This window comes from Amborella trichopoda, chromosome 5 (assembly GCF_054954075.1).
Source record: "Amborella trichopoda isolate Santa Cruz 75 chromosome 5, AtrichopodaSantaCruz75HAP2 v2.0, whole genome shotgun sequence".
Taxonomy (NCBI): Eukaryota; Viridiplantae; Streptophyta; class Magnoliopsida; order Amborellales; family Amborellaceae; genus Amborella; species Amborella trichopoda.
In genome coordinates this window covers 46,036,587-46,050,046 of record NC_142340.1, presented here as the reverse complement: position 1 = coordinate 46,050,046, position 13,460 = coordinate 46,036,587, and the positions used below count along the sequence as shown (strand labels likewise).

At 36.6% G+C, this 13,460-nt stretch overlaps 1 protein-coding gene across 1 annotated transcript; it reads left to right on the top strand.

Moving 5' to 3' along the window:
* Positions 1–1,842: 1,842 nt before the first annotated feature.
* On the top strand, positions 1,843–13,268 carry LOC18431926 (proteasome subunit beta type-5). Its single transcript, XM_011624185.3, has 8 exons — positions 1,843–1,933; positions 2,604–2,725; positions 4,088–4,217; positions 10,557–10,663; positions 10,866–11,000; positions 11,984–12,087; positions 12,400–12,500; positions 12,854–13,268. Exons 2-8 carry the CDS (start codon positions 2,612–2,614, stop codon positions 12,976–12,978), a joined length of 816 nt encoding a protein of 271 aa, XP_011622487.1. The 5' UTR covers positions 1,843–1,933; positions 2,604–2,611; the 3' UTR covers positions 12,979–13,268.
* The last annotated feature ends 192 nt before the right edge of the window (positions 13,269–13,460 follow it).

The window sequence follows — 13,460 nt, the reverse complement described above, 5'->3', positions numbered from 1 at the left end:
GTTCTTCGTTAAATGAAAGCTCTTGATTTGGGGGTGCCCTGGATATCAGAGTAGTGCTCCTGCCCCTATTAAGTTCTAGCGATCCCTCTTTTTAAGGAGGTGACCCAATTTAGTCCTCAGCTTTTAATTCCTCGTCCCATATGGGTGGATCATCTAGAAGTCTTGTGAAGGCGGCCCAATTGAGTCTCTTAGAATTTCTAAAATGTTTACTTCTTTGATATTTGAGGCAATAGGTTTCCTTGAAGAATTTGTTCATTTGCTTCCTCTTGAGTTATTGTCCTGAGATTAAGGTTTCCTTATCATTATGAGTTTGAGAATCCCTAGCTTCAGAGTTTTAGTTGAGCTTATGCTTGAGTTTATCTTGCTCTTGCGAGTTTGTTTCATTGTCACACATGTGTGAATCATTTATTGTGTTAATTTGAAAGTACGAATTGAAGGGATCATTTGCCCCAGTTTGATTCTCGATGCTGGGGGCCTCTTGTGCCACTTTCAGGACTGTATCTTGGAGTGGAATTTCGCATGTGATGACCATTTATTAGGTTATGGGTTTGGAGCTAAGATTATCCTCACTACTTTGATCTTGATGACTTTTAGTTGTTAACTCCTGGTGAGCTTATGCTTGTTTTGTTCTTCATCTACCAAACTTTCCAGTTGATTTTTTCTTGTGCTCCTAGACCATTGTGAATGTTCTTCGGGTATAGGCGCAATTCGTGATTCTTTTGAGTTAATCAGGTTGACATCATAATTGTTTGTCAAGGCATTTAGAGTTTATTGTTCTTTTTTACCCTCCGGTTCCTCTGTTTTTTTTTTTTGGTACGTTGGTGGGGGAAGCCCCCCTACCCGATTTTTCATTAATAGAAAAGCGATAACATGTTATTATACAATCCTATAATATGGCAGTTTGCATCAAATCATGTAATAAAAGTAGAGACAGAAAGTCAGGCAGACGACTACACCAAATAGTGGCTCCTGTATAAATCGATACTCTCTTAGCGAGGGCATCAACTACCTCGTGAAAAACATGAGCAATAGACCACCCTGTTAGCCGATAATCTTGCACGACAATGGTCAACTATCGTCTTTAATATCCAAGGGCCACGACGTTGATTTTTAATGGCATCTACTAGTAGAGACGAGTCACTCTATCTGTATTAGAAACCAACCCTTTTGAATAGCTGAAAGAATGCCTTCTTCTAGATCCTGGAATTCTCTAAAATTATTGGACACAAAACCAAAATGGTTTTTATTGTTGTTTTTGATTGTTTAGAGCCTTGCAAATACATGAGTGTGGTGTTTATAAGGTTGCAGCATTAAACAATCCAATTAAGGCGCACCTCTAAATTTTATCATAACATGTGATTTTGGTATAAAAAATTCTTAAAATTATCTCAAAATTTATTTTCACATCGAATTATAAAAATTAAAATTTTAAAAATGATTAAAATCAAGTATATCTATAAAAAAAATCTTGAAAATAGATAATATGTTGCAAGATGCACTATCTCTAAGACTCAAAATCTTTTTCTTTTATCATATTTATAGTTTTTCAAGATTAAAACAAACCTTTCAGAGCGATTTTCGAGGTGCATCTATAATTATACATTTTAAGGTTGCAACATTATATAATTTTTTCCCAAATACAATCAAAACAACATTAAGCATTATAATTGGCACGTGCTAGCACAAACACCTCACCGTCTCTTCCTCCCTCTCTCTCGTCCCTTTCTCTCTCTCTAAATTTGCTTATCTTTTTCTACACGTTTACCTCTTCGACGCTATCTGAGAGGGCAATCCTCAAAACTAATATTTACTAAATAGTTTTTAGAGGGGGATCTCGTTTTTGTGTCTTCTTTCTACATTTTTTTTCTGGAATCGAGGGTTTCAAGCTTTTTGGTCTAGGTTCTTCAATACCACTGAAAGGCATCAGAATCAGGTGCGAAGCATTCAATCTAGTCGGTTTTTATTGTTGTTTTTATTGTATTTGCCATGATTAGGGTTTTTTTGTTGATCATCTTCCTTTGTTTGATTATATAGCATGAAAGGTAGTCAGAGATGAGATTTCTTCGACGGTTATTTATTTTTTATTAGAATGTTTTGTGAGGGCTGGCTGTATTCTTTTTGATCTCGAACTGATCCATTGAATTATCAAGCCTTGGTGTTTTATGAATTCATGTCGGAACTAGGGTTTTAATTGGGGAGATGGTTCCTAAAGTTTGTTTCTTTATAATAGAATACACAGTTACATCTTTCCTATACTTTTTCCGTTCTAAAATTGTGGTTAGTTTGCCATTTAATATTCATTCATTGTGTCTGTTGTTTTTACACTCAGAGATCGATATTTATGTCTTCTTTCACCCCAAACTACGTCTAGGGCATGGAGGCAGTGGGGTTTTAATAAAAAAATAGGGTTTAGAGGTTTGTTATTAGCATAGTGATGCAGGAAAAGAACGATAATAATAATCTTTATACATAGTGATGCAGGTGTTTAGTTGCCAAACGTCATTATTATCGTTCTTTCTTGCAAAATTTCCCTACATCATTATTAGAGCTTCTTTCTATCTCAGTAATTTCATTGGATATTTTGATTCGTTTCTCTTCTGCAGGATTAAACATGAGACTTGACACGAGTGGTCTTAATTCTTTGGCTCCAGCACATGTGGTAAATGATGAACTTTGTGAAGGATTTATGTCACTGCCGTCATTCCAGCTTCCTAACAGTGCGGATGTGAGATATCTCTGGCCTCTCTTCATTTTTGAAGTTCATCTGTTTCTACATTTTAATTTCTATTGTTTTTTTTTTTTATGAAAGTTCAAATTGTTGTCTCTTATAATTCATTGTATTATTGGATTTCTTAATGTTTCAAATCTTTCGATTTTAGAGCAGCTTCAGCTTGGAGCATTGTTAGAAAAACCGGTGATCTAACTGGTAACCGCCTGGTTAGATTGGAACCGGCCCCTTGCCGGTTCCGGTTTCGGGCAGTTTTGGTGATCGGTCGGTATTTATTTTTTTTTCAAAAAAATGTATAGAAAATCCCAAAAATAAGGAATTTTAGTACATTTTTTAATATTCATTACATTCTGGTAAATATTAAAAATTGTTTTTGATCATTAATACTGACATTTATATTTTTTGATCTTTTTTGAAAATTTTTGAAAATACTCCTAGGCATAAATCGATTATTTAAAATCCACTTTTTTCATTAATTTTCAACTTCATTTGAATGTGTTTTGTTTTAATCATTCTTTATATGTTTTTTGTATTTTAGTACTTTTTTTTTTTTTTTTTTTTTTTTTTCATATTTTTTATATTTTTCAGCAATTTTTTGGCCGCCTAGGACTTGCCCGGTTAGAACGATTGAATCGGCCGGTTTACCGGTTAGGCCAGTTAAACCGCTTCCGTCTCCATGTCTGGTTGGCCGTTCCGGTTCGATTTTGCGAACACTGGCTTGAAGTGCTAGTTTTATATTTAAATTTTTGAAGTGCGACCGGTATCCTCCTCTGTAAGAGAAAATTTTAAGCTAAAGCACGGAGCTTCTTCATTTTGGCTGAAAGTTGGGAGACATTCGAACAATTTTTTTTTTAAATGACGCCATTTATCTTTTTATATGCAATGTCATTATTTATAAAGATTTAGATTTTTGCCAGACATATCCATATGGAAGCTATTGAACTGACAGCATCAACATGCCATTTATGAAAAGATTTTCTGAAATCACTTAGGCTTTTGGCCTGTTGGTAGTTGGTAAGACATCTTATCCTTGAATAGGGGAGGCCATGGGTTCAACCCTTGAACTTTGCCTCTAGAACAAGCCAATCTGACTTACCCTTCCGACTGAGTTTCCCTTATTGCTTGAAACCCTTATCCATGATTGAAGATATTATGGTTTTGGCTATTTAACTTTGCCCAACAGCTAAGAATTGCTCACTCAAATTCATATGCATGATAATTATAACCAAAAACATATCTAGGGTGTCTTTTGGATCATGGACTATTTTGTATATAATCTTGTCTGACTTGGCTTGTTCATACTTCGATTAATTTTTTGAGACAAGAGAAGTGGATTTTTACTTCTTGTTCTCTCGGCAGTTTGATACTTTCCAGAAGAAAGCAGTGCAGATGGTCAAACCTGCAAAGGGGACGACAACTCTTGCATTTATATTTAAAGAAGGAGTGATGGTTGCAGCTGATTCTCGAGCTAGCATGGGAGGATACATTTGTAAGATTGAGAATCTTAACTACCCTCTATTGTTTTATTACTTTGCTAGAGAGTTCACTATCTTCTATAGCTCTTCATGGACTTATGTACTCTGCATTATGATCATCATTTGAGTAGTTTGGTAATGCAAGTCTCTTTCTATATATGATTTTTCCTAAGAATATTTTTATAATAGTCATTTGGAAAAAAGACATTTATGTAATATTTTATCTATACATATTGGTTTATTAGTACAGAAATTTTGGAAATTCTATTGAAAATGAAGAAAGTAAATGCAAATTCTTTGTTTACATTGGAAAAATGACGAGTAGTTCATTCATGAAACATAATTTGGTATATTATTATTGATTGTTTATTGTAAAGGAAATTCCATTGGAAATGAAATTTTTCAATGAGGGTAAGAAGTAAGACGATAATGGGAGTACGAAGATAGGTCCAATTGATCCGAATTCATAAGAATCCAAAGAGGGAGGAGATGGAAGAAAAGATACATACAATTCAAGTCCCAATCTTGATAAAAAAGCACTTTTTTACTTTGATAAAGTATAAAAAAAAAGAAGCTAAATGAGAAGTTAGGCATATTCAAAATTCTTAAGTGGATTCAACAAAAAGCCCTGCGAGAGGTTAATCATAATTTTTTGGTGGAATATGCTGGGCAAACATACACTGCACACCAACAAAAAAAAAAAAAAAGGAAAGAAAAGAAAGAAGACAAAAGAAAACAACAAAGTTGTGATTTTGCGCATCTGACATATATCTGGAAGGCCTTGTTATTTGCATGACTTCTCTTCTTGCTGATTCATTTATGCTTGCTTAGCCATTTTGTTATATTTGAGCACTTGCATGACTGAAAGACTTCTATTGTTTCAAAGATTCTGAATTGCTTATTGTCAAAAAAAAAAAAAAAGGTTGAATTTCTGTTAATTAAAAAGTACTGTGTTTGTACTGGGAGGAGGAAGAAGTGGCGACCCATCTTCTCTCTCGTTGTGAATTTGCTACGTGAAATTTTGGGATTTGTTCCTTAGCCTTGAAGTACTAGTTGGGTGACGCCAGCATTGGGTGGAACATCTGTTGAGTGGTTGCTGTACTGCATGGAGACCATGCTTTACTGCAATTATTTGGAGTGTTTAGGAGGAACAGTTGAATGTTTTTTTAATTGTAGAAGTAGAAGGCGGTATGAGGACATTGAGAGGACTTAAGAACTAGTTATATCATGGAATTCGCAATGCGAGACTTTACAAGGGATTGGAGTTCAATGACATATATAGGGCTGGTCATCAATGAAGATGAGAATCATTTAGGAACCACCTCCTAAAGGAATGCTTAAAATTAACATAGAGGGAAGTTCAGGGGGAACACGGGTTAGTTGTTTTGGGTTGTATTATTAGAGATAGCTTGGGTGAGATGAGGATGACAAATGACTGACATGGGATCAAGGGGCATTTATGATTCCATGGTATTAGAGAGTTTGGCTGTTCTTACTGGCATAAGGGAAAAAACAGTCTCTCAGGTCCAGTTAATGTGGAAGATGGGACTCTCTAAATTTGATAAGATCGGCCAGAGGCAAAAAGAAATTTTATGGAGGGTGGTTGATTACTTTGAAGATGATGATGCGTTTGGCAGTTTCATGAGATGTCTTTCCTATGCACTTTCAAGCAGGTAAATAATGAAGGAAATCAATTGGACCAGGCAAAGAGCACAACGGTACCACATTGTTAAGAGTGTTGAGCAACGGCTAGCCCTTTGGACTAGACACTTTCTCAATCTTTGGTGGTCTATCTTTTTTCACTATTATCGATGTGTGCATCTTAACATGTTTCTACTTTTAGTACAACTTGATTTATACATTTTCACATCAATGAATGTAGTTTATCACATCAACATCAGCATAAAAAAGGAAGAACTATGGAAGAAGGTTGACTGAATATTTGGTTTTGCCTCATAGACAGAATTAGTATTAGCATACTAGTGGATACCTCCTGTGTCATGTTGCTCTACAGAAGCGTAGGATTGATACATGATGGGGGGGTGGGGGATGCTGGGAGGTCTTTGAGGCTATCATAAACTTGGAGGCCTGTGGTCTAGGTAAGAAGGTCTTTCAAATCGGGGTATTGGCCAATTATTTGAAGATTTGGAGCAGGGGATAGATTTTTTTAGTAATGGTATGGAGATGAGAATTATTCAGAGCAAAGTTACATGAATCTCAGTCGGGATTCCGATTTAGAACTCCTATTCAGTGATTCCGACTAGGAATCTTCATGGAACCCGATTCCAACACTCATAGAATCTCGTTTCCAAATGTCTACTGATTCTCGATTCCGCAATTGGTGAATCTCAATTCTACACTTGTTGCAACTAGTTTCCACATTATTGGAAATTTACCATCCCCTCCCTTCTTGTTTTTTTTCGTTTCGCTTTTTCCTGAGAAGTGGTGTTTAGAAGTTTACAAGTCATCAAACAGAGCTAGACACCCAATCTCAAGCTCTTTATAAAAAAAAAAAAAGACACCCAATCTCAAGCTACGTGTAGTCATCATTTTTGGCATGAAACAACTAATAGAAACTAAAGTGGTGGTCCACGTTCTCTACTTAAATTCTTTAAGTATGCATTGTATTGATCCAATGGAGAGATTGCAACTCCAAGATGTTAGAAATCATGTAACACAAATAAATGTAAACGTGCATGTATGGCATGTCGGTCAATAAATGGCATTGAGACATGTATTGTTACCTCTGAATTCCAAATATGTCAGAATCTCGATTCTATATTGGTCGATTCCAAGTAGGTCAGAAACTTGATTCCAATGAGCTAGGAATCTCGATTCCATCTATGTAGGGATCTCGATTTTAGTTTGGTCGAATCTCGATTCGTAAAAATAGGAATCTCGTCCCCCACGTTTCCTCTTGTTCAGATGTCGTTTCCAAAAACAAAAGTCTTCCTGCCGGCGGCAATTCTGCACTTCTGATTCCTAAATCGATTCAGTTTCCGAATCGCAGGGTTAACTGTGATTTAGAGTAGCAGTGGATAGGGATGTACACACATTGTATAATTCCTCAAAAGAAGATGGATGGGATGAGCTTATGAAGCTTACTTGGGATCTGAGGCCGTAGAAGATAATCAAGTTCGCATGTCTACTAGAGCTATTATAAGGGATCTTTTTCATGAGGAGAGGAGTGGATAGGTGGGTTTTAATATGGTCACAGTGTTCCTTTTTGACGAAATTTATTGTTGAGTTTTGTGAAATTGTGTCCAGTAACTTTATGGAGTCACTGGTGTGATTGGTGTGGAATATTCATTCCCTCTGCATGTGAATATTGAGGTGGCTGGTCTGAAGGAAAGGTCTCAGAATTAATCACCATTAAAATATGGGCTTTTAGGTCTCACTTATTTGTGTAATGTTTAAACCGGCAAAGGAGATTGTAGATCACCATCTCATCCATTAAGTGTTTCCCTAAGGAAGATGGGCTTCTTGGCCTCTTTGGTATGATATAGATGGTTCTTGAGAATTCAATGGATCTTACTAGCTTACATTACATTGGGTTGCAATTTAGAAAAGTGATATACTTCTCTGGTTGTGCTGCTTGTTTGCTATCGTTTCAGGGGCATGCAGTGAGCATAAAAACGATTATATTTGGGGGAGCTGGGGCTGAAGTCTATGGTTGATAATATCTTCGTTTTTTTTTTTGGGTATTGTTCTGTATTTGAATTTCATTAATAAATAATAAGAATTTACAGATTTACAAATATACTACGATGTAGTGGTTTTTATCATTGTTCAAAAAATCGGGTATGCCCGCCCAGGAACAATGATAGGCTAGGACCCCAAGGAGTTCTAGGGCCGGGGTTTAGGTCCCCTAGGGAGTTCATAGGGCAGTTTTAAGGCCCCAAACCCCTGAATATAAAAAATAAATAATCACAGAGACACAAACATCATTAAATGGCAAACAAATCTCAAAGTACGTATCACATAAACTGATAAAGTAACCATTCAAAGTCAAAGCCCAAACCTGTAAATATTCACAAAACATCCCAACAACGAATTTGTAAAAATATCAAAGAAGAAAACCAAAAAAGAAAAGAATATCAAATCATAACACATTATACAAAAAAAAAAAAAACTTACTCCAAATATTGTATTTTTTTTATTGCACTAGGCTTTTCAATATGAATTCAATATAGGCGGGAGAATATTCATAAATTATTCAAGTTTTCAACTACAAACATGTACAAATATCACAAAAAAAAAAAAAAGTATATCAAATCATAACACATTATACAAAAAATACCATGTCCTAATTCAAATATTGTAATGCACTAATCTTTTCAAAATGAAACTGATACCAGTCCAAACCAGTGATCTTTGGTCCCCACGAGTCCTCTTATGTGACCACCCTAAGCTCCAAAAGGTATTAGATAGTATATCTTTTGATTTTGCAAGAAATCGAAAATGTTGAATCTTTTGTCAATCTTGAGAAAAATCTCTAATAAATCTAAGTTTTTGGGGAGTTTCTCTCTCTAAGATACACAAAAGGGGTTTTGGGGAACTAGAATTCTCCCCAAAACCCTTTCCCCACCTCTATAAGTTGGGGGGGGGGGAATTCCCAAAATTCCCTTGGCCGAGGACCTGTTTTCCGCTCTTGGCCTGCCTGCGTCGAGGCACGCCTAGGCAGGCTCCTAGATGCACGATACGTGGGATGCCCGCCTAAGGCCTGCGTAGCCGTTTTGGCCTTCCTGCTGCCTAGGCAGCCAAATTTTTGAACATTTATGACCATGATGCATATCATTTCTGGGGTGTAGTTGAGGAATAAAGCAAGGGGACTCAGGGTTGAGTATCTAGTGAGGGTACAGAAGACCATTTGCAGCAAGGCTTTCTATAATAGACTAAGGATGCAGGTGCCCTCTTTGTCGTGGAAGCTGACTTTAGATTGGAGCTTCCATAGAATTCCTAAATTTTGTTGGTTGGGGTGTGTGATTAGAGATGAGAGTGGGAGCAGTCAAGAAGGTGCATGGAGGTCCTACTGGGTGATGGATTCCATGGAAGCAAAGGCCCCCTAGTTTTCCTTAACAGCCTTGTATTTTCTCATTGCACAGTTGATATTGTTGATGCAGAGGATGCTGGTGCAAATATGGGGAGAGATCCTGGAAATCATTGGTCAACTGGTTTTCCCGTTTGATGTCTCCTTCTAGAATCTACTTTTAGTGGAATCTTTTTCTGATTCTTTTAAGAAGTGAAGCTTTTAAGTGCGTGATCGTCTAGTTGTGGCTTGGTATTGGTTCCAAAACCAGTCCATCTTGAGGATTAAGAAGACAGTATTGCATATTGCTGGGGGTCTTGTAGTCATCTTTGTGTGATTACCATTGATCTGGATTATAAGATCCTCTAATTTTCAATTTTTACTTTTTTGTTTTTTTTGTTCTGCTCTTGGACACTGAAAGAGTATTAGTTTTAGCAAAACTAAAAAAGTTAAAAAAAGGAGATATCTGAGAATTATAATCGGAAATTACTACAAGGAATCCATTTATTAGGTTTTGCATTTGTTTTCGTGGGGAATTTGTTACTTCTCTACCATGCATTATTCCACTTATTGCCGGGAACATTTCTTAACCTCAAAGAATGCAGTGCTTGTTCCTTTCCAGTACTTATTTTTGGGAAGTATGTTAAGGGTTTTAGAGAATCCCCTATCTTGATGTCCATAGTGCGTCCTGTCACTCCTAATAGCCATATTTGTACAACTTAAAGTAGCAAAAGAGTGGTATCTACCTACCTGTGTGATTTTATGTGAGAATCAAGTGATGAATGAAATGGAGATATGCTTGATGTATCATCAACCCAAATTAACCTTAATTCTTGCTCTGGCTCGACTTTCGTTGCACTTGATCACAGTGCAAACCAGGGTTTTACAAATCAGAAGTGGACCCTGAATTGCCAGCGGACTGATCCAAATAGGGCAATTCCCGAGTTGCATCATTTTATAGATACAGTGGAAAATAAATAAGATCCAAAAAACCTGGGGTTTTGTGCAATTTCAGGGTTCCTCAAAATGGAATCCCCCGCACACCAATTCCAGTAGGCTCTGGCGATTTGGATTCGGCTTACTAATTTTTTAAACGCTGGTGTAAACTATAAATTGTCTGCATTACCTATATTTCATTATGGACTAAAGTGCTTTATCTGTAACTTTCGTGATTCTTCTTTGTCAACACTGCTTCTCAAGATACAACTTCAAAAAAAAAACACTGCTTCTCAAGATTTACTATAGAACAGAGCACTTAAGATTTACTATAATAATTCTTATTAATGTGGTGTTTATAGGAAACCTAATGATCTGTTCAATGCAGCATCACAATCTGTGAAGAAAATCATAGAAATCAATCCTTACTTAATTGGGACTTTGGCTGGAGGGGCTGCTGATTGTCAGTTTTGGCATAGGAACTTGGGTATTAAGGTAAGTTTGTCAGGATTGAGTTCCATTTATTTGGAAACTTGAAGAGGAAGCTTTGTTCATTCTAATTCTGATTACTTATCTAAAGCATGTGCCCCTGAAAATTAATTAGTTAGGGAAATTTTCAGATGATATCTTCTTCTTTTGAAATCAATAAAAAGCTTATTTAGTAATTTAGAGGAATTCGTTTTTTACATTTTTTCAGTGCCGTCTTCATGAGTTGGCAAACAAGCGACGGATCTCAGTTACAGGAGCTTCAAAACTACTGGCTAATATTCTCTACTCATACCGGGGAATGGGCCTATCTGTTGGCACCATGATTGCTGGATGGGATGAAACGGTACTCTATACTTATGGTCCCAATACACTTGGTTTTATGTGTTATTTCATTATTATTTTTTAATTTATTGTATGAATTTTCCCTTTTATAGTTTAGTTTATTGAGTGAGCTTTCTAGTAGTCCCCACATATCATAATTTTTTTATGTCTAGAGATAGCAGTCCGATGGACTGGCTGTGGGTCTGTAGACCCATAAAATAGGTATTGTATAGTGGCTACATGATGTGGATGCTTGAAGGGTGAGCAAGCATCCCTCAATGGTTTGGATTGAATATAGTATCATCCAATGGCCCAAAAATACTTTTATATTTTAATTTTAATTTTTTAAAATAATATTTATAGATGTATTTTTTATGGCACATAAGATAAAAATAATAATAAAATATTTTGAACAAAAAAGTTGACCAAAATACCTCTAAAACAATTTAAGGGTATTTGGTCAGATTTTTTTTTCTTTTAAACATTTTTTGTTATCTTTATTTGGTTACATCTATATCCTAAATTCCTGATAAATATCATTTTTGAATAAAAATAAAAAATAGAATATAGAACTCTTTTGTGGCAGTTGGATGTGGCCGTGTTTAATCTGAGCCGTTTGAAAGGGTGCACAAGCACACCCTTCTACCCTCCACATGATGTGGATGGGAGACTTTGCCTATAAAGTACATACATGTAGACACATAAAAAGGTTTCTGTATTTTATTTATTATTTTGTTTTGAGTGGCTTCTTAAGATTGAGTGCTCATATGCGTGTGGAGGCAGTTATGGGGCCTCTTAACTCTGTGGTTGAGGTGGTGAAACTGTAATGTAACATCCAAGGGTTGCAATCCCCCACGGTTTATCCACCCAAAAAAGGGGAAAAAAAAAAGAACCAAGAAATTATGAATGAGATCAACTATGATTTCCAAAGCCTAAAAAACGGTTGGGTGATGAAGTTCTTATGGAAATAAAAGCAATTAATTCTGACATCGCAGTATTTTCCAGGGGCCTGGTTTGTATTATGTTGACAGTGAAGGAGGACGGCTCAAAGGAACGCGTTTTTCTGTTGGGTCAGGTTCACCATATGCATATGGTGTATTGGATAGCGGGTAAGCTTTGTGGTATATTTGGGTCCGTATTATATGATCCATGTGGTCAGGATTAAAATATGACCATTAGGCTATCAAGGTCCCATTACATGATTTGGACAGTGATGGAGGGCGTGGGTACCGCCAAACATGTTATTGATTCATATGTATGTCCTATTGTCTCTCCAGCACCATCCAAGTCATTGATTGGATAGTGATAATCCACCTCATCGTATTTATCGTATGACTGCTCAGATCAGACTATATTTTTCCTTGTTTTTTTGTATAAAATGTGAATTGAGAGGCTTGGTTCCCGTCATGATGTTTAATAAGGTATCGATATGATATGTCATGTGAAGAAGCTGCTGAATTGGCACGCCGATCTATATATCATGCCACATTTCGTGATGGGGCCAGTGGTGGTGTTGCTAGCGGTCAGTATCTCTCTCTCTCTCTCTCTCTCTCTCTCTCTCTCTTTCTCTCACACACAGACACACACTACCTAGGGCTGCAAATGGATCAGGTCGGAATTGGGTCAGTTAGACCCTACCCCAGTAGTGTCCGGACCTGGACCTATTTAAGGTCTAGCTCCATTGGATCTAGACAGTACCTAACATGCCAGGCCACAGCCTGGACTTGATGGGGTCTATATTGGACCCGGATCCAACCCGTCAGGTCCAGATCATGTGCCAATACCCAAACCTGGTCCTGCTGGGTTGATCTTATCCTTTTTCCACCTGTGGATCTACTTGGAGGTTTTAAAACATTAAAATTCTGGTTTTCACAGTTTATTATGTGGGACCCAATGGTTGGAAGAAGCTTTCAGGCGATGATGTTGGGGAGCTACATTACAAGTACTATCCAGTGCCAAAGGGCAATGTGGAACAAGAGATGGTTGAAGCCTCTAGCTGAGATTCCATATAAAAATTATGGACTTGTTATTTATGTCCTCCGCTCTTTTGAAGGAGGGTCAGTTGGGCCTATTTGTTTTCAAATCTGGTACTTTGTATGTCCATGAAGTGTGAAACTGTGAAAACCCGCCCCATTTCTACATCATTTGGACCTTAGTATACAATAGTCACAATATTTTTTTCCTTTCTTTTTCGTTTTCTTTTTTTTGCTTGAATGTGTCACTGCTTTCATATCCAAATATGCTCATGGAAACATTTTGCCTTTATCAAAAGGATATTTTTTCTTTGAAATGTGTGGATTTGTTTTATGTTTTTTTTTTGCACTGTTCACTCTTTTTGAGAATCAGTTTTTTCTTATTTCCAAATCCACACATTTTTAACTTTCTTTTTCTTTTTCTTTTTTGTGCTTGAATGTGTTACTGTTTTCATATCCAAATATGCTCGTGGAAACATTTTACCTTCAGCAAAAGGATCTTTGTTCTT